The 16,571-nt window shown below is 68.0% G+C and overlaps 2 protein-coding genes across 7 annotated transcripts in view; both read left to right on the plus strand.

Annotated features, from left to right (window-relative positions):
- Positions 1-10,423, plus strand: part of TOM1L2 (target of myb1 like 2 membrane trafficking protein) — a 140,187-nt gene extending 129,764 nt beyond the window's left edge. For 2 of the 6 annotated variants that reach the window (XM_084861533.1, XM_084861534.1), the window contains exons 13-16: positions 64-129; positions 4,189-4,248; positions 6,857-6,893; positions 7,642-10,423. In XM_084861533.1, coding sequence (XP_084717659.1) covers positions 64-129; positions 4,189-4,248; positions 6,857-6,893; positions 7,642-7,790 — 312 coding nt within the window. In that variant the 3' untranslated portion in view covers positions 7,791-10,423. The remainder of the gene's footprint in view (positions 1-63; positions 130-4,188; positions 4,249-6,856; positions 6,894-7,641) is intronic. The other 4 variants (XM_084861535.1, XM_084861536.1, XM_084861537.1 and 1 more) reach the window with 2 other exon arrangements.
- SHMT1 (serine hydroxymethyltransferase 1) overlaps positions 1-16,571 on the plus strand; it is a 1,020,383-nt gene that overhangs the window by 474,910 nt on the left and 528,902 nt on the right. The gene's annotated exons all lie outside the window — the stretch shown is intronic.

Genomic DNA, 16,571 nt, shown 5'->3' on the forward strand with positions numbered 1-16,571 from the left:
TGCTTCTTGATAATGGGTCTCGCTGTGACTTTTCTTTCTGGGACTTTCCTGTCCTCCGTCCAGGAGAGAGTTAAAGGTGGGGACGCTGACCTGGAGCCAATAGACAGCTGGCTCATGACCCAAGGAATGGTGAGCGGCCACTAGCCGAGCAGAGCCGTGTCCCCAGCGCTTCCCCGTGTCCCCGCTGAGCCCGGGAGTCAGACACACAGGCCTCTCCCCTCCGGCCGGTGCCAGAGCGTCTCCTGTCTGCAGTCTCCCGAAGCCACAGATGCAGCTCCTCTGGTTTCTGCTGAGGTCCGGCCCGGGCCTTTGGGGTCTGGAGCGTCTCCGGGTGGGGAGGGCCCTTCCCTCCTTGACTGTGGGGCGCTCAGCGGTATTCCCTCTCCAGGGGGAGCGGTCACTGTGGCTTGTGCTCCTAAGAGAACGGACTCCCGGCCTCTGACAGCTGGGAAGGCCCAGCCTGTGCGGCGGCACTGGGCGCTGGCTCCGCTGGGCTCCGTAGGGTCGGGGGTTGTGCCCACTGAGCCCCAGAGGCTCTGCGGCCTCTGACGTCACACACACGGAGCAGACAAGAGCAGCAGAGCCGGCCGAGGTTAGCATCACACATGCAGCTGGTTCTCAGGAAGCAGAGCCTTTCTGCACGGGACCTGGGCGGGGCTCTCGTGCCTCACCTGGCCAGGGGGGTCTCTCTTCCCTCTCCTGACCGGGTGGCCCTGCCCTGGTGCATGGAGAAGGTGACCTCGTCCGGCTGCTTGCCCTGCTGGGAGTGACCGTTCACCGCAGGACCCAAGGCCCTCAGCAAGATCTGCACCTGCCCGCTGAGCAGGGAGGGTGCGAGAGGGCAAGGCGAGGCAGGCAGGGATCCGGGGCCGCTCCCCAGAGCTGGAGGGGCGGCACCGGTGCACACAGGGGAGACTGACTGACCTGTGGCTGTGCCAGGCTATGGCCAGGGAGGGTTTCTCAGGGCAGCATGCGAGGGTGTCTGTCTGCCACCCAGCTGGAGCAGGCGGCCCTGCACGCCTTGCTCAGGTGGGGCCAGCCCTCCACCTGCCATGCAGCAGGCCCTCCTCACTCTGTTCTTGCAGACCTCACAGCTGATCTCAGAGAGGGGCTGCCCAGCCCCTCGTTTGCTTCTTCAGAGGCAGGCTGGGCTCTGGCCCCGGGTGGTGGCTGTAGAGCAGGACCCTGCACACCGTGTCCACTCCATTGTCCAAATTGGAGGGATCCGAGCATGTGTCCTTATGCCTTTTAACCCTGCAAGCAAAAGGTCACTGCCCCCAAAATCACTCTGAGCATGGCCTTGGCAGCGGGAGCGGTCCTGCCTCTGCCACATGGGCCGTCGCAGCTGCCCTGTCTCTCCCGGAGCTCAGTCTCCGGCTCCCAGAAGCAAGCCCCACTAACAGCTAACCCGGCCTCACCTGCCTGATCAGTGTTTTCCCCTTTAAACGACGCACACGCACACTAACCGCTTCGCCTTATTTCCATCGTGTGGCGCCTGAGTCTGTCCGCACCCCCGGGTACAGGTTCTTTACTTGGAAGCTTTTTGAACTGCTGAGTGCGTCCGCAGGCTCGTAGACCACCCCTCATGTGGGTGTGGGGGCGTCCGTCGGGAGGAGGTCCCGCTTCTCTCAAATAGCACGGCGGGGCTACAGAATTGTGCCTTCTGCATGGGAAGTCAGACAGTTGCTCCCCTGTGGGCTGGGGCCGTGGGGGACAGACCCTGGCTCCTGGGACTAAAGCACCAAAGTCAGCAGCCCCAGGCTCATCAGCAGTTGAAGGAATCCCTGAGACAGTGCGCGTGCTGTCCCCCGAGCCTGTGACCGGGAGGAGTCCCCGCACGCTGGGCAGCCAGCAGCTCTGGCTGGGAATGAGTCTGTCACAAGAACTGAAGGAGGCGAGTGGAAAGGTCTGCTGCTGCCAAAGCCTAGGTTTGGGGTGGGGTGGGAGCTCCCTACTCAGACCCGGAGGCCCCCGGCCACCTCTGAACAGCAGGCCCGACGTCCCGAAGAGCACTGAGCCCAGGACGCCTCTTCCCTGTGTGCAGGCCACCCGCTGCTCCCTCAGCAAGGCTGCCTGCCTGCAGCCAGGGCAGGGCCCGCGGACAGCAGACCGCCCGCCACCTCTGCGGCAGGACCTGCCACTGGCACCGCCTGCCGGTTCCTGTTGGATCCTGAGGACAGGCCACCTGTCCTCAGGGGGGAGCTCTAGCCCTGGTCTTCATTAGATGGTGCTGCCCAAGCAGCTTCTTGTATCTTTATCTCTCCCGCCTCCAACTCACTCTTCTCCCAACCCCTTGGGCCAGCCTTTGGCTGGATAATTCTCCAAGAAGATGCTAAGCCACAGCAGGACAGAGCCCCAGTCCCTGGAGAAGCTGGGCAGCCAGGCCTCCCGCCCTTCAGCGGCCTGGGCGGAGCTCTGGTCCTCCCTGAGCCCCGGGCCCTGGTGCGGAGCAGGCACAGGCTTTGCCGGAGGCAGCACGGCGGTGTTAGGAGGGAAGTCACTGTGTGGTACTCAAGGCGCTGGTTTAAGGTGTTTCGGCCAACCAGAGCGAGCGAACCCCTGCTCTTAGGCGAGGGCTGCTGGCCCCACCCCAGCGCCACACTGAGTCGTGCCTGGAGGCCAAGTGGTGACTTCACCCCTGACTCCTGCTCAGCACAGGCAGGACAACCTGCTGTCTGGGAGGCCGTGCAAGTCGGTGCGCCGCCTGTGGGTCCTCGTGGGAGCCTCCCAGCACCTCCCCAGGGAGCTTTCCCCTCAGGGAGCGACCCCAGAGTTGCTGGGCGTCCGACTGGCCTTCACCTGGAGATCCTCTTCCTTGGTGCCCGGTCGTGCCAGCACTGCCTTCTCCGGAGCGATTGGAGCGGCGCTGAGGTGTCAGAGCTTCCGGGCGGGTGAGGCGGCGGCTCTGCCCGTCCCGGTTCCTCCGAAGGCTGCAGCTGGCGGCTTCAGACGGGCTTTGGAGTTCAAACACCAGCACACCAACCTGGAAGTTAAGGGCTTGGAATCGTGAGCTCAGCCTGTCTCCCAGAGGAGGACACGGAGGGCGGAACGGTCCATGCGAGTGCAGGCTCCTCAGGGAAGCGGAGGTCTGAGCATGAGCTGGGCCGCGGTGCCTTGGCCCGGAGGCCGCCTCCACCACGCAGGTGCAGGGGAGGCGGCGGGAGGGCCGGCGTGTTCCCAGGACCCAGCCTCGGGGGCTTTCAGGGTGCGCGTCTCCTGTCCGTGGCGTAGGGTCTTTGTTCTCCTTAGTTGCGTTCACATCACTGTGTAGATGTGGCGAGTGCTGAGACAGCCCTCTGACTGCTTGCTTTCACTCCATCTCAGCCTAGATTGTGGCTTTGGGCTGGAGCCACTGTGGGCGCGGTGCTGCAGTTTTCCTGGAGGTAGTGGGCCTGTGAGCGCGCCGCTGGGGGTACAGTGCGGAAGGCGGGTCCTCGAACTATGAAGTCTAGGCTGGGCACCTGTGTTTCTTTACCTCAACATCTAGAGGTCCCCCACCATCACCACCCCCAGATCCCAGTGAACATCTCTGACTGCGGGAGCGCGGCCAGCACGGGAAGCTCTGCATTCAGGCCTACGTGCTCTCTGGACACGGGCTCACGCCCACAGGCCCTTTGGTGCTGAGCCTCTGCTCTTGTTCTGGTGGTGGTGAGAGGTGCCTGCCTCCTGCAGGCCGCCCGGCCCCGCTCCCTCCCCCGGGATGTGCCACATCGTGGCAGAGAGCGGCCACGCCCGGGGCGGCTGCAGTGCTGCCTGGCCACGGGGCCTCCTCTGGACAGACTGCCAGTGGGCTCCCAGTGCATCGGCCCGTGGTGGCTCCTCAAGCAGACGGTGCCCTCCAGTGTCATCGCCGATGAGTCCGAAGTCAGCCTGCAGGGCAGCGGCCTGAGACTAGCGGGTGCTTTGAGCCTGGGCCGAGAGGCCGTGACGTGAGGCGTGAGGCCTGGCACTACAGTCAAAGAGTTCTCCATGTCAAGGACACGTACTCCCCCTCTCCCCCTCCTCCGCTCTTAGACCCGCTCCTCACCGCTTCCCCGCCTGCCATGCACGGCTGCCTTGCTGCCACGCCCGCTGCTCTGTTGGGTTTTCTTTGCTGTTTGGTTTCATTTGGGGGTGTTGATGATTTATTTGGTTCTGTCTCCCCTCGCCTGGCTGTGCGGCTGCTGCCGCTGCTTGCCGCCTCCATAGATCCCCGTTGCGCAGCCCTCTGTCATGGACGACATTGAGGTGTGGCTCAGGACGGACCTGGTGAGACTCGACTTTTCTCTTTCAAGTGTGGGGTGTGGCAAGGACAGGCCCGGGACACCCCAGGGCTGCTCCCGGGGGCCGGGGAGGAGGCGGGAGGAGGGCGGGTGTGGCTCCTGAGCCACCAGATGCCACAGCTGGCGTGCCCGCCGCTCCTGTGGCCCTCAGCCGGCCCTCGCTGGCTCCCGAGCACCCTGCTGTCTCCCCGGATACTTCCATTCAGGCTTGTGTGCTTGACCTCTTTTGTTTTTTTCTGCTTGTTTTTTGTGGGGTTTTGTTTTTGAGGGTTTGTTTTTTGGTTTTCATTTCTTTTCATTGTGACATGTACACACAGATGAATGGGGTATTGTTTTTTTGTTTGTTTTTTGTTGTCGTTTTTTAAACCTCACCCGAGAATATTTATTCCATTGATTTTTACAGAGAGTGGGAGGGAGGAGAGAGAGAGAGAGAACATCAATTTGAGAGAGACACATTGATCAGTCGCCTCCCGCATGAGCCCTATCCTGGGCCAATCGATTCTGCAACGCAGGTACGTGCCCTTGACCAGGAATCAATCCACAGGGAAATGCTCTAACCGCTGAGCACACATGCCGGGCTGTTTCCCTTTTAAATCCACTGTTGCCCTGGCCAGTGGGGCTCAGTTGGCTGGAGCATCCTCCCGGGCACCGAAGGGTTGCTGGTTCAATTCCCAGTCAGAGCTCATGCCTAGGTTGTGGGTTCAAACCCCAGAGGGGGTGCGTATGAGAGACAACCAATCAATGTTACTCTCTCTCTCTCTCCCCCTCCCCTTCTTTCTAAAATCAGTAGAACAGATCCTCAGGTGAGGATTTAAAAAAGGAAAACGCACTGCTGCCTCCCTTCTCTGGTATCTCCTGGCATCTTGCATCCAGGAGAACACCTGCTCCAGAGACCATTGTCTTTGTCCCGAGACAGGGCAGGGCATGAGGACCGGCACCTGCCCCTCAGCCGCCGCCCCCCCTCACAGAGCCCTTTTCCTCTCCGCAGCTCCAGGAGGCGGGTGGAGGGTGGGGGCGGAGGGCTGATGCACAAAAGCCCTGTGGCAGGGGAGTGGCTGCCTAAGGTCCTGAGCCGGGCCGGCTGGGTCCTTTCCAGACCTGCAGACCCCTCAGCCCCGCTCCCAGCGACGCCTCGCAGGGGCCTTGGTCCTGGAGCACAGGGCGCCGCTGGCCGTGGCCACTGGTGTGGTCCCTCCCACGGGGGACGGAGACCCGAGACAGGGCCACCTCCCTGGAGGCCACGTGTCCACATTTCGGAGGAAGAAAATGCCTCATCATGTCTACCATGGGGAACGCCCAGAAAAGAAATAGCTTCTCTCCCAGAAGCCCTCAGCTCCTAGGGGGGACCAGGGGCAGAGGGCGGCTCCAGCAGGACTGCAGGCGGAGCACCCATGCCCGCTCTCCCCTCCTCCGCTGTCTGCGCAGTGAGGTCCACGTGGCAGAACCAGGCCTCACCCCCTCTCTCCGGGGAGAGGTGACAGCGCCTCGGCTCCCTCGCCTGGCGTCGGTCCTGGCCCTGGCTTCCTGGCTCGCCACTTCCCGCCTCGTTTGGCCCCTCTGTGGGCACGGACAGCAGCTTCCCTGCGGGAGAGCTGCTGAGGGACCGGCGCCTGGGGCATCACGGCCCCAAGAGCCAGCTCGCACCTTTTCTGGATTTTTCCTTTGGCCCTCCTGGAGGGTCAAAACCTACTCAAGCGGTTCATGTTTTTGCTTTTTAAAAACAAAGTTTTTGTTTCTCCAAAAAGATGAGCAGTACTTTGCTGTCACAGAACCCGGGGACAGGAGTAGGAAGCGTGGCAGAGGCAGTGGCACGGGGCAGTGGGATGGGGCTGGCACAGCGGGGGCAGTGGGACGGGGGCAGTGGGACGGGGGCTGGCACAGCGGGGGCAGTGGGATGGGGCTGGCACAGCGGGGGCAGTGGGACGGGGGCAGTGGGACGGGGCTGGCACAGCGGGAGCAGTGGGGCGGGGCTGGCACAGCGGGGGCAGTGGGACAGGGGCAGTGGGATGGGGCTGGCACAGCGGGGGCAGTGGGACGGGGGCTGGCACAGCGGGGGCAGTGGGATGGGGCTGGCACAGCGGGGGCAGTGGGACGGGGGCTGGCACAGCGGGGGCAGTGGGACGGGGCTGGCACAGCGGGGGCAGTGGGACGGGGGCTGGCACAGCGGGGGCAGTGGGACGGGGGCAGTGGGACGGGGGCTGGCACAGCGGGGGCAGTGGGACGGGGCTGGCACAGCGGGGGCAGTGGGACGGGGCTGGCACAGCGGGGGCAGTGGGACGGGGGCAGTGGGACGGGGGCTGGCACAGCGGGGGCAGTGGGACGGGGCTGGCACAGCGGGGGCAGTGGGACGGGGCTGGCACAGCGGGGGCAGTGGGACGGGGCTGGCACAGCGGGGGCAGTGGGACGGGGGCTGGCACAGCGGGGGCAGTGGGACGGGGGCAGTGGGACGGGGGCTGGCACAGCGGGGGCAGTGGGACGGGGCTGGCACAGCGGGGGCAGTGGGACGGGGCTGGCACAGCGGGGGCAGTGGGACGGGGCTGGCACAGCGGGGCATGGAGCCTGCTGGGGTGACCTGTGCTCTGCTCCTCCCGCAGAAGGGCGACGACCTGGAGGAAGGCGTCACGAGCGAAGGTACGGCCTGGCCAGCCACTTGGCAGCTTACACCGCCCCCCACCCCCGGCCAGGGTGCACGGGGCCTGCACCCCACCACTTGGAGCCTTCACTCGAGCACCTTCTGGCGTCTGGCCTATGCAGGGCCTCTGGGACCGGAGCTTTCTGCCTCTTCGTCCAGACCTCATGCTGATGGGGACGGTCACACAGCGTCCCAGCCAGCATGGTGCCCACCCCATGTGCTCTGCCCACAGAGGCAGCACAGGGCACGCGGGCCTGGTGCCCGAGGCCTCTCCTGGGGGGAAGTTCCCAGCACGTCCCCTCCCCTCTCTGTCCCCCTTCCCTTCCATCTTGCCTCCTGGACCTCCCCTTGGGCCCATCAGCCTTTCCCTGTGCTGCTCTCTCCCTCACAGACCCCTGCTCAGACCTCTGCAGGCTTAGACCCTGCTTCTGCGGGGGGGGGGGGGGGGGGGGGGCGGCGGGTGCTTGCCACCCCAGCTCCCTGCCCTGCCTCCAGGGCTGGTCTGGAGAGTGGGAAAGCGGCAGCTGGGAGGGAATCTGAACTGTCACCGTCACCCCACCCCGCCCCTGCAGGGGGATCCAGGCTGGGTTCCCAGGCAGCGCAGCCCCTGGCTCTGGCTGTGGGCCCGTCACGCCTGCTCCCTACCTAGCAGTGACCCGGGGCACGAGGGAGTGGGCTCCGTGGTGCAGGCAGGCGTGGCTGTTTGAGCCCCCACCAATCCTGGCTCCTGCCCTGTTTTGTTTGCAGAGTTTGATAAATTCCTTGAAGAAAGGGCCAGAGCTGCTGAAATGGTTCCCGACCTGCCCTCGCCCCCAGCGGAGGCGCCCGGCCCAGCCGCCAACCCCTCCAGCCAGAGGAAGCCCGCCCGCTCCGAGGACGCCCTCTTCGCCCTGTGAGCTGGTCTGTGGTTGGCTCCCAGATGGCAGGTCACCTGTCCCCCCCATCCAGGCACCGGCCACCCCTCCGTCCCAGCCCCTCAGTCCTCCGTCCTGCACTGCTGTCTCCGCGGAGATGCCACTGTGTTTGCTGCCAGGCCTCCCGCCGGTCAGGGCAGCCTCTCTGGGAGGTGGGACAGCTGCGGCCAGAGGCCTGACTGCCGCCCACGCGCCCACCGCAGGCTCCGCACCGCTTTCCTGCCGGAGCGCCAGTCACTGCCCTGGGACTGGCTCCTGAGCAGACACCGGCTGTCTCTCCTCCAGTTGCTTTCTTCACTCAGCATCGAGCCTGGACCAAGGCGGCCGCACGGCCCACACCCCCCTGGCCTGGGGGGAGCCAAGGGTGTGGGGAGGGCAGCCCAGACCACTGGACAGTGGGCGCTGGCACCTGGTTAGCTCCTGTGGAATTGCACTCCGCTGTAGCCCCACTGTGTGCTTCCCTCTCGCAGTGCCCATCTGGGGGGTGGCATGGGTGGTGTCTCTCTGCTAGCGTGGGCAAGCTTGTGGGCCTGTGAGCATGCCGTGCTTGGGGTTTTGGCCTGGCCTTGGCAGCCTCTTGTGCCAGGCTTGCAGACCAGAGGCCTGCAGGGCCAGAGCAGCACGGAGGCCCCTGCTCTGCTCCTGGGCACAGCCCCAGCCTCTCCACAGGCTGTTCTGACATCCTATTCCCCTCCCCAGATCCCTGGCCATGGGTTTGTATTCTCTCCCAGCCAGCCAAGCAGCTAACAGCCTGGGGCTGGTCCTCACCGGGCGCCTCCTGGCCCTGGTGAGGCACCAGAGCCTGACCCACGCCGAGCAGGGACTGGGGCGCAGCGGCTCAGCACCCCGTGGCCCCCGGTGCTCGGCTCAGGCTCGGCCAGGCCACTGTGTGTCCCCAGCCCGGGGCCTTCCCGCCTGGGCTGCCGCTCCGACCAGCCCGGGCCGCGTGAACAGCACAGGACCGTCCCGGTGGGAAGCAAGGGGTGCCCCCAGACTGCCTCCGGGAAGAAGGCTTTGGGGCCAGGCCGTGGCCCCTGGCAGGACCAGCAGGGGACGCCCCACGCCAGTCCTCAGAGGACCCGGAAGCACAGGGAGCTTGGCTGCCGCTTCCAGGCTGCATCGGGCGGCACGGCCAGGCCTCAGCCCTGCACCCGCGGTGGCACGGCCTCTCCTTGTCCTGAGGGCGAGCTCCGAGGCCAGCCTGGAGGCCACATGCGGAGGCCGCTGGACAGTCTGAGCGCCGGGGGCTCGGGCCGCTCCTGCGGGAGCCACAGCACCGCCGCGTCCTCCGAGCAGAGCCAGCTCCGGTCTTGCAGATGCAGAAGGCCCCACAAGCCCAGGGGCTGAGGGGCTGAGGGAGAGGAGCTGCGGGCACCGGCCTCAGGAGGCGCAGCCCTCACCCCGCGGCCAGGGCGCCCCTGCAGCGGGCGGCGGGCTCCTGTGGGTGGCAGAACGGCGCGGCCCAGCCCCCGCTCACACAGCCCGTCCAGGGCAGCGGCCACCTTGGGGCTGGGTGGCCTTGCTCGGGGCCTCCCAGGAAGCGGGACAGGCCGGGCGCTTCGAGGGGCTGCTCAGCTCTCCTGAGCCCGCAGCTTCTGGGCCCCCCCTGGGACCACAGCCCTCAGGCCCTGCTTGGGGCGGGGGGAGAGGGGGGGGCCCTGGGCGGGGGCGGGGCAGCCCCAGAGAGGGGAGGCCCCCCCGCAGCCGCCAGCCCGGGTCAGTCAGACGCCAGTTACACTACGTGATCCCGGGGGTCCCGTCAGCACTAACGGCCTGGTTCCGGGTTCGAGTATTTATTGTCACAGTATTTCCCGGGCGGTGTTGCCTTCTCCGTGTTCGCTGTGTGAGATGGGAAGACGCGGCTCCGGCTGCCTCTGGGCAGGGGCAGCAGCAGCGTGACCCGGGCCCGCCCCGAGCAGAGGTGCCAGCTCTCGGCCGGGACGGGGTCGGAGCCTCCCGCCTGCTCCTCGGTGCCCCTGAGGCCTGCCTGCCCGAGGCCTGCCTGGGCCCACTGCCCTGCCCTCCCGCCCGGGTCCCGGCAGGGCTGGGGTGGGCGTGCTGTCCCTCAGGTCCCCGGCTGGGAGGCCGGGGCAGGGCTCGGCCCACACTCCTGCTCCTCCTCTTCCTTCCTGCCGACACCCCAGTTCGCCTCCACACACACAATGCTTCTCACTCCAGCCCAGCCTTCCGGAAGGTTCCAGGGTCTGGGGGCCCCTAGAAAAGCACCGAGGAGGGGTCCGTGCTCCTCTCGCCCTGAGCCACCACCTGAGCCTCCACCTCCCACCAGGACTCGCCCCTCGTCCACCCCAATGGGGCCACGGCAGATGCCCTGTGCTGCCCGCCTCCGGCCAGCCGGTCCCCTTAGCGCCACGCGGTCCTGGAGCCACTGCTGCCCGCCCCGGGCTGTCCTAGAGAGAGGACGGACATGGACGCCTGCCGCCCCGGTTCCCGCGTGAGGCTGGGGATTGCGGGACCAGGGAAGAGGAGTGTGTGGTGTTTTGTCCATCGTCCCAGGAGCCTGGCGTGGGCAGTGCCCAGCGCCGCCCAGCAGAGCCGGTTGGAGGCGGGTTCTTGCATGTAAACTATCCCAATAAACAAGCAGGTGGTTCCTGTGATCGCTGTGGAGTCGCTGTGACTCAGGGTGGCTGGGCCTGCCCGCCTGGTCCTAGGAGCCCGGGGCTAGGGTGGAGCAGCCTGGGGAGCCCCCTGGCTGAACCCCCGCCCCCCCGGGGTCGGGTGGTGGCGGCTGGCACCGCCTGCACAGCTGCCTGAGGCTCCCGGCTGCGGGACCGTGGCCATCCCTTGTGGGGCGCACTCATGCCCACCAGGAACACCGGCTGAAGGAGCCGGCCTGAGCTCACAGCGCCCTCCGCTGGGCTCCCCGTCCGGCCTCGCCCTCCACAGCGCCCTCCGCTGGGCTCCCCGTCCGGCCTCGCCCTCCACAGCGCCCTCCGCTGGGCTCCCCGCCCGGCCTCGCCCTCCACAGCGCCCTCCGCTGGGCTCCCCGCCCGGCCTCGCCCTCCACAGCGCGCCGGGTGCCCTAGGGCAGCGGGTGGAGACGGGCTCACAGTGGACGTCCTCTCGGTGTGGACGGCTGGGTGCCTGCTAGTCTGTTGCCGAGCTGCACGCCGTCATGCAGCCGCAGAGCCCCGTCCTCCCCACCTGCTCCTCTCCTCCGGGCGGGAGCAGGGCTGGGCACTTGCTGCCAGGAGGGCCCGGGAGCAGGCTGGGCCCGGGAGGGGTGCGGGAGCCGTGGTGCTGCCCCTCCTCGGAGCGGCTCGGGAGCTTGCCTGTCCCTTCGCCTCCCTGAGGCCCAGGATGGGCTCCCAGTGGACAAGACCCATAAACAGCCGGGTGAACCGAGCAAGCGCAGCGATGGGCCCCCTCGTGGGCACGTCCAGAATGAGGTCTGGCCCTGGCTGGTGGCTCAGTGGTTGGCGCATCGGGTTTAATTCCTGGTCAAGGGCTTGTGCCTGGGTTTCAGGTTCTCTCCCACCCCACCCCGTCGGGCGAGTGCAGGAGGCAACAAGTCACTGTGTCCTCCCCTCTCCTCCCTCCTGCTCGGAAAGCCACGGGAACACGCCCTCCGGTGGGAGCTGAAAGAAGCAGCTGGAGGCGCCCTGCACCTGCCGGGGCCGGGGCAGCAGCAGAGCCAGCGCTCCGGCCAGGCTCCAGCGGGGCGAGGAGTGGACAGAAGACGTCGTCCGGGTGCCCGCGGGCGGGGGTGGGGGCGGGAGGGGTAGGTGTCAGGAGGGGGTGCCCCGCCTCCGCAGCAGGGGGCGGTGACGGCCACACCGGCACAGCCAGGGCCGTCCTGGGCTGAGGGAGCTGCCAGGAGGGGCAGACGGAGGACTGAGGCCCACACGGGCCGGGCGGCCTGGGAAAGGAGCCGCTGGCCCCTGTGCGGGCCTGTGAGGGCTGTGGGCTCCGAGGCCAGAGCTGTGTCCCCAGCTGGGGGAGGGGCTGGCAGACATAGGTCCACCTGTGCCTTCAGCCACGCGCCAGGAGCTGAGTGAGCCAGGCAGTGCTGTCTGCAGCCGCTCCCTTCCCAGAACCAAGCAGCCCTGGAGCCCCTCCTGGGGGGGGCAGGAAGCCCTGGAGCCCCTCCTGGGGGGAGCAGGAAGCCCTGGAGCCCCTCCTGGGGGGGGGGCAGGAAGCCCTGGAGCCCCTCCTGGGGGGGCAGGAAGCCCTGGAGCCCCTCCTGGGGTGGGGGCAGGAAGCCCTGGAGCCCCTCCTGGGGGGCAGGAAGCCCTGGAGCCCCTCCTGGAGGGGAGTGGGGGGAGGCAGGAGCAGCCAGCCATGCTAGGGAGGGAGGGAAATCACTCAGCTCTATCCCAACTGACCAGGCTCCAGGGGCTCTCACCAGCCTGGTGGGACTGGCAAGATGCGTTTTCCCAGCAGGTTAACTGCCCTCCTTAAGGAGAGGCCTTTGAGGGGTTTGGGGGAGGAAGAGGAAGCCTGGGGGGGGGAGGGGGAGGAAGAGGAGGCCTGGGGGGAGGGGGAGGAAGAGGAGGCCTGGGTGGAGGGGGGTAAGAGGAGCCTGGGGGGAGGGGGAGGAAGAGGAGGCCTGTGGGGGGGAGGGGGAGGAAGAGGAGGCCTGGGGGGGAGAGGGAGGAAGAGGAGGCCTGGGAGGGAGAGGGAGGAAGAGGAGGCCTGTGGGGGGGAGGGGGAGGAAGAGGAGGCCTGGGGGGGGAGAGGGAGGAAGAGGAGGCCTAGGGGGGGGAGGGGGAGGAAGAGGAGGCCTGGGGGGAGGGGGAGGGGGAGGAGGCCTGGGGGTTGGGGAGGAAGGGGAGGAGTGTACGCCCAAACTCCCCGAAGACTCGCACTGGAACTCCCTCTGGCAGCAGTGGTGCTGTGCTGGGGGAACGCACTGAAATGTAACTGAAACGGTGGCGCTCCAGCTTCCGGGCCTTGGGCAGAGGCGCGTGGGGCGGTCAGAGCCTGCCCGTGCTCGGCCCTGCCCTCCTAGCGGGGAGAGGGCTCCCCGGGCAGTGCCGGGGTCCTGACCGCCCGGACCAGCCGCACAGGGAGGGAGAGCTGGGGAGCGGGCAGGGTGGTCAGCCGCGTGGGGGCGGGCACAGCCAGGACGGACTCCCCACCCGCCTGTCTGCCTCCGGAGCTCTCCTCACGGCCTCCCCACGGCCTGGCCCAAGGCCCCGCCACGGTCCTGGCTCCCTGCTGCTAGTGTTCCGTGGAAGCAGCAGGAAGGAGTCTTTACAGCCCACTCTTTTCTAAAAGGAGGGTCTCTTTGCAGCCCTGAGGGGCTGGGGGGACCAGAGGCCTCCACAGGCAGGAGTCCCAGGGATTCTAGCTTCTCCCACGCTCCTGCTAGAGGCCTGCGGGCCTCCCTCCGAGCCAGGCCTCCGCACTGGGGCGCCGGCGAGATGTTCCTAAGCTGGGGAGCTCCTCCCTAGGGGGCCGGCTCCTCCTCACCCCCCGTCCACTCTACAGCCCCTCCCCGCGTGCAGCCTCTGGTGGTCCCTGAGCCAGTCACTGCCCAGGCCTCCCCCCGACCCGGGGAGCCCGGGACGCCCCAGCCTGGCTGGCCCAAGGGCGCCCGTCACGGAGCCCAGCCTTGCTCCGCGGCCCCTTGTCAAAGAACAGCAGAACCCCGACTTCTGGGACCCTACAGGACCAGGTAGAGTCGCATTCGACCTTTGGGGCCCGTTCCCTCTCCCTGCCGCCGACCTGACCCACCCCATCCCGTGACCCACCTCTTCCTGTGACCCACCCGTCCCTCCGTCTGCGCCTGGCCTCCCCAGGCAGCCAGGCAGCCACGGGACAGTCTCCCCTCCCTCACTTGTCATGTCTGTGAGCCTCACTCCTCACCATGCACAAGACGGGTCCCACCAGCCCTTCGGGCGGGTCTCCTCCATGTGTTCTGATGGCCCTGTGCTGGCCGAGAGGCCGAGAGGCCGGCAGTGACCGCCCCGGTGCTGGCAGAGGCCAGTCTGGACCGAGGGCACCGCCGTCTGCACCAGCACCAGCCACTTCTGCAGCACCGGCCGCGTCTGTGCAGACAGAAAAGGGGGGAGGGCGCGAGGGCTCCGGCCGTCAGTGCTGCTCGCCCCGCGGCCGCGTCCCGGGCGGGTCAGGCTCAGCTCCCGCAGAAGCCAAGTACGAACGGCAGGCGGGCAGCGGGGCCCTCGGGGGAGAGGCGGCTCAGTAGCCGCCTCGCAGTGCCAGGGTGGCCAAGCCTGCCTTCTCGTGCACTGCCTGCCCTCCACCCACAGTGGGCATGGCTTGGCCCGAGGGACCTTGGCAGAAGCCCTGCCTGTGCTGGGCACCCGCCCCACCTGGTGTGCAGCCACGGAAGATGCCTCACTCAGACGCTCAGGGGTGCTCCGGGGGAAAGGAAGGGGTGCCCGTATCTCACATTGGCAAAGCCAAGGTTATCCAGGGAGGGCTGGGCTTTGGGACCACAGTCCCAAGGGCTGGAGGTGTTTGGTGGAGGGTGGGCCACTTGGGTCAGCCTCCCAGGTCTCCAGGACACACCTGGCGGCTCTGAGCCACACATGGGGCCTGGAAGCTGCCAAGAAAGCAGGCCCAACTGGCCAGACCCTGCCGGCGATGGCACCACGTCTCCCCGCCTCCAGGTCGCACAGGCGAAAGCATGTGAGCCAGGCCTGGCTCCTCGGAGCTTCTCACTGACATCACCACGTCACCCCACTCCAGGCAGGGAGCCCATTGGCTGCGCCAGGCCTGCGGGGCAAGGCTTGTCTGGCTCTGTGCCCCCTCCCCCTGGGTCTCCGGTGGCTGCCCTGCCAGCCCACTGGGTGACAAGCCAGCGGCTCCTCAGGTTGCCGGACTGCCATGCACGTGGGCCACAGGCTGTGAACTCCTGGGCGGCCGCATCCCCTCGCCTCAGTCTCCACATCTGTGCATTGGGAACGGCAGCCCGCCCGCCATCAGATGGTTCATGTGGGAAGCAGCGGGTCATCGCAGACCCCCGTCCGCCAGGCAGGACCCTGCCTTCGAGGCACCCGGGAGGGGGCCTCCACGATGGCACCCAGCTTCCCAGCCCGGAGGAGCCTGGGAGCCGGCTTGGAGGTCTCAGCTCTGGGGACGGCGCGGGGAGGGGGCACCTCAAAGAGAAGCAGCCGGCTCCCCCGCGCTGGCCACTCAGGCTGTGGCGCTACTGGTCAGCCCTGTACCTGTGGTGGCTCCTGCCACCCCAAGTGGGAGGAAGCCCCGTTTCAGCGGGTGTCCTGTGGACTGGGCCCTGCCCCTTCCCTCACCGGGCCTGCTCCTGCCTCGCGTGGTCAACTCCCTTAGGAGGGAGGCGGTCTGCCGTGCAGAGACTCCGTGGCCGGCGGCCTCTGCGGGGCGGGAGGGCTGTTCTCATCGTAGCAGAGGCTCAGGAAGGCGAAGTGAGTGGTCCAGTCACAGGAAGTGAAGAGCCGGTCAGCTTCTGGCTCTGAAGAGGGGCTTGAGGCTCCCCAGCCGCCCTCCCCGCGGCCTCCTCCCCCCAGCGCCCTCTCTCCCCCAGCCACCCTCCCCCCAGCGCCCTCTCCCCCAGCCGCCCTCTCTCCCCCAGCCGCCCTCCCCCGCGGCCCTCTCCCCCAGCCGCCCTCTATCCCCCGCGGCCCCCTCCCCCGCGGCCCCCTCCCCCCAGCGCCCTCTCCCCCAGCCACCCTCCCCCGCGGCCCCCTCCCCCCAGCCGCCCTCCCCCCCAGCCGCCCTCTCTCCCCCAGCCGCCCTCCCCCGCGGCCCTCTCCCCCCCGCGGCCCTCTCCCCCAAGCGCCCTCTCTCCCCCAGCCGCCCTCTCTCCCCCAGCCGCCCTCTCTCCCCCAGCCGCCCTCTCTCCCCCAGCCGCCCTCCCCCGCGGCCCTCTCCCCCAGCCGCCCTCTATCCCCCGCGGCCCCCTCCCCCGCGGCCCCCTCCCCCCAGCGCCCTCTCCCCCAGCCACCCTCCCCCGCGGCCCCCTCCCCCCAGCCGCCCTCCCCCCAGCCGCCCTCTCTCCCCCAGCCGCCCTCCCCCGCGGCCCTCTCCCCCCCGCGGCCCTCTCCCCCAAGCGCCCTCTCTCCCCCAGCCGCCCTCTCTCCCCCAGCCGCCCTCTCTCCCCCAGCCGCCCTCTCTCCCCCAGCCGCCCTCCCCCGCGGCCCTCTCCCCCAGTTGCCCCCCCCCCCGCAAACCCCTCCCCCCAGCGCTTCTCCCCCAGCCGCCCTCCCCTGCGGCCCCCTCCCCCCAGCGCCCTCTCCCCCAGCCGCCCTCCCTGGAAGCCTGCCAGCATGTTCAGGGACCTCACCAGGTGGCAAAGCCTCTGCTCTGTGGCCGGGCCGGCGGGCTCCTGGGCAGGGAAGGGAGTGTGGTTTGGATCCCCGTGGCTCCTGGCCACCCAATCTGGGCAATTCCCCACAGCAGCCACTTCCAGGAAGGAAACCAAGAGCGGCCAATGTGTCACTACTGTGGCCGGACAGGCTAAATCTAGAACCTGCGTAAGACAGCGCTGGGCACGGCAGGACTCACTGCAGCCAGGGCGCGAGGGCGGCCGCCCTCACCACGGGGCCTCTCTGCGCGCACGCCTCCGGGGACAGGGGCTCATGTTTTCCCATTTCGCATGTCTGAATGTTCCCCTTATTGCAATCCACTTCGCTGGAACCCTCCCGCCTGACCCAAGCACAGGCCTAGGGTGCGACTCCAGTCCCCTCCCCAGCCCGGCCTGTCCATCAGAGCAGCCGGCCGGTCTCAGCACCCTCAGCACCGTGGCCACTCTCTCATGCCCCATCCTGGCTGCTCCCGGGATGGGCACCGGGCCCGCCC

This window comes from Pipistrellus hanaki, assembly GCF_964339955.1.
Source record: "Pipistrellus hanaki genome assembly, chromosome: 16".
NCBI classification, from domain to species: domain Eukaryota; kingdom Metazoa; phylum Chordata; class Mammalia; order Chiroptera; family Vespertilionidae; genus Pipistrellus; species Pipistrellus hanaki.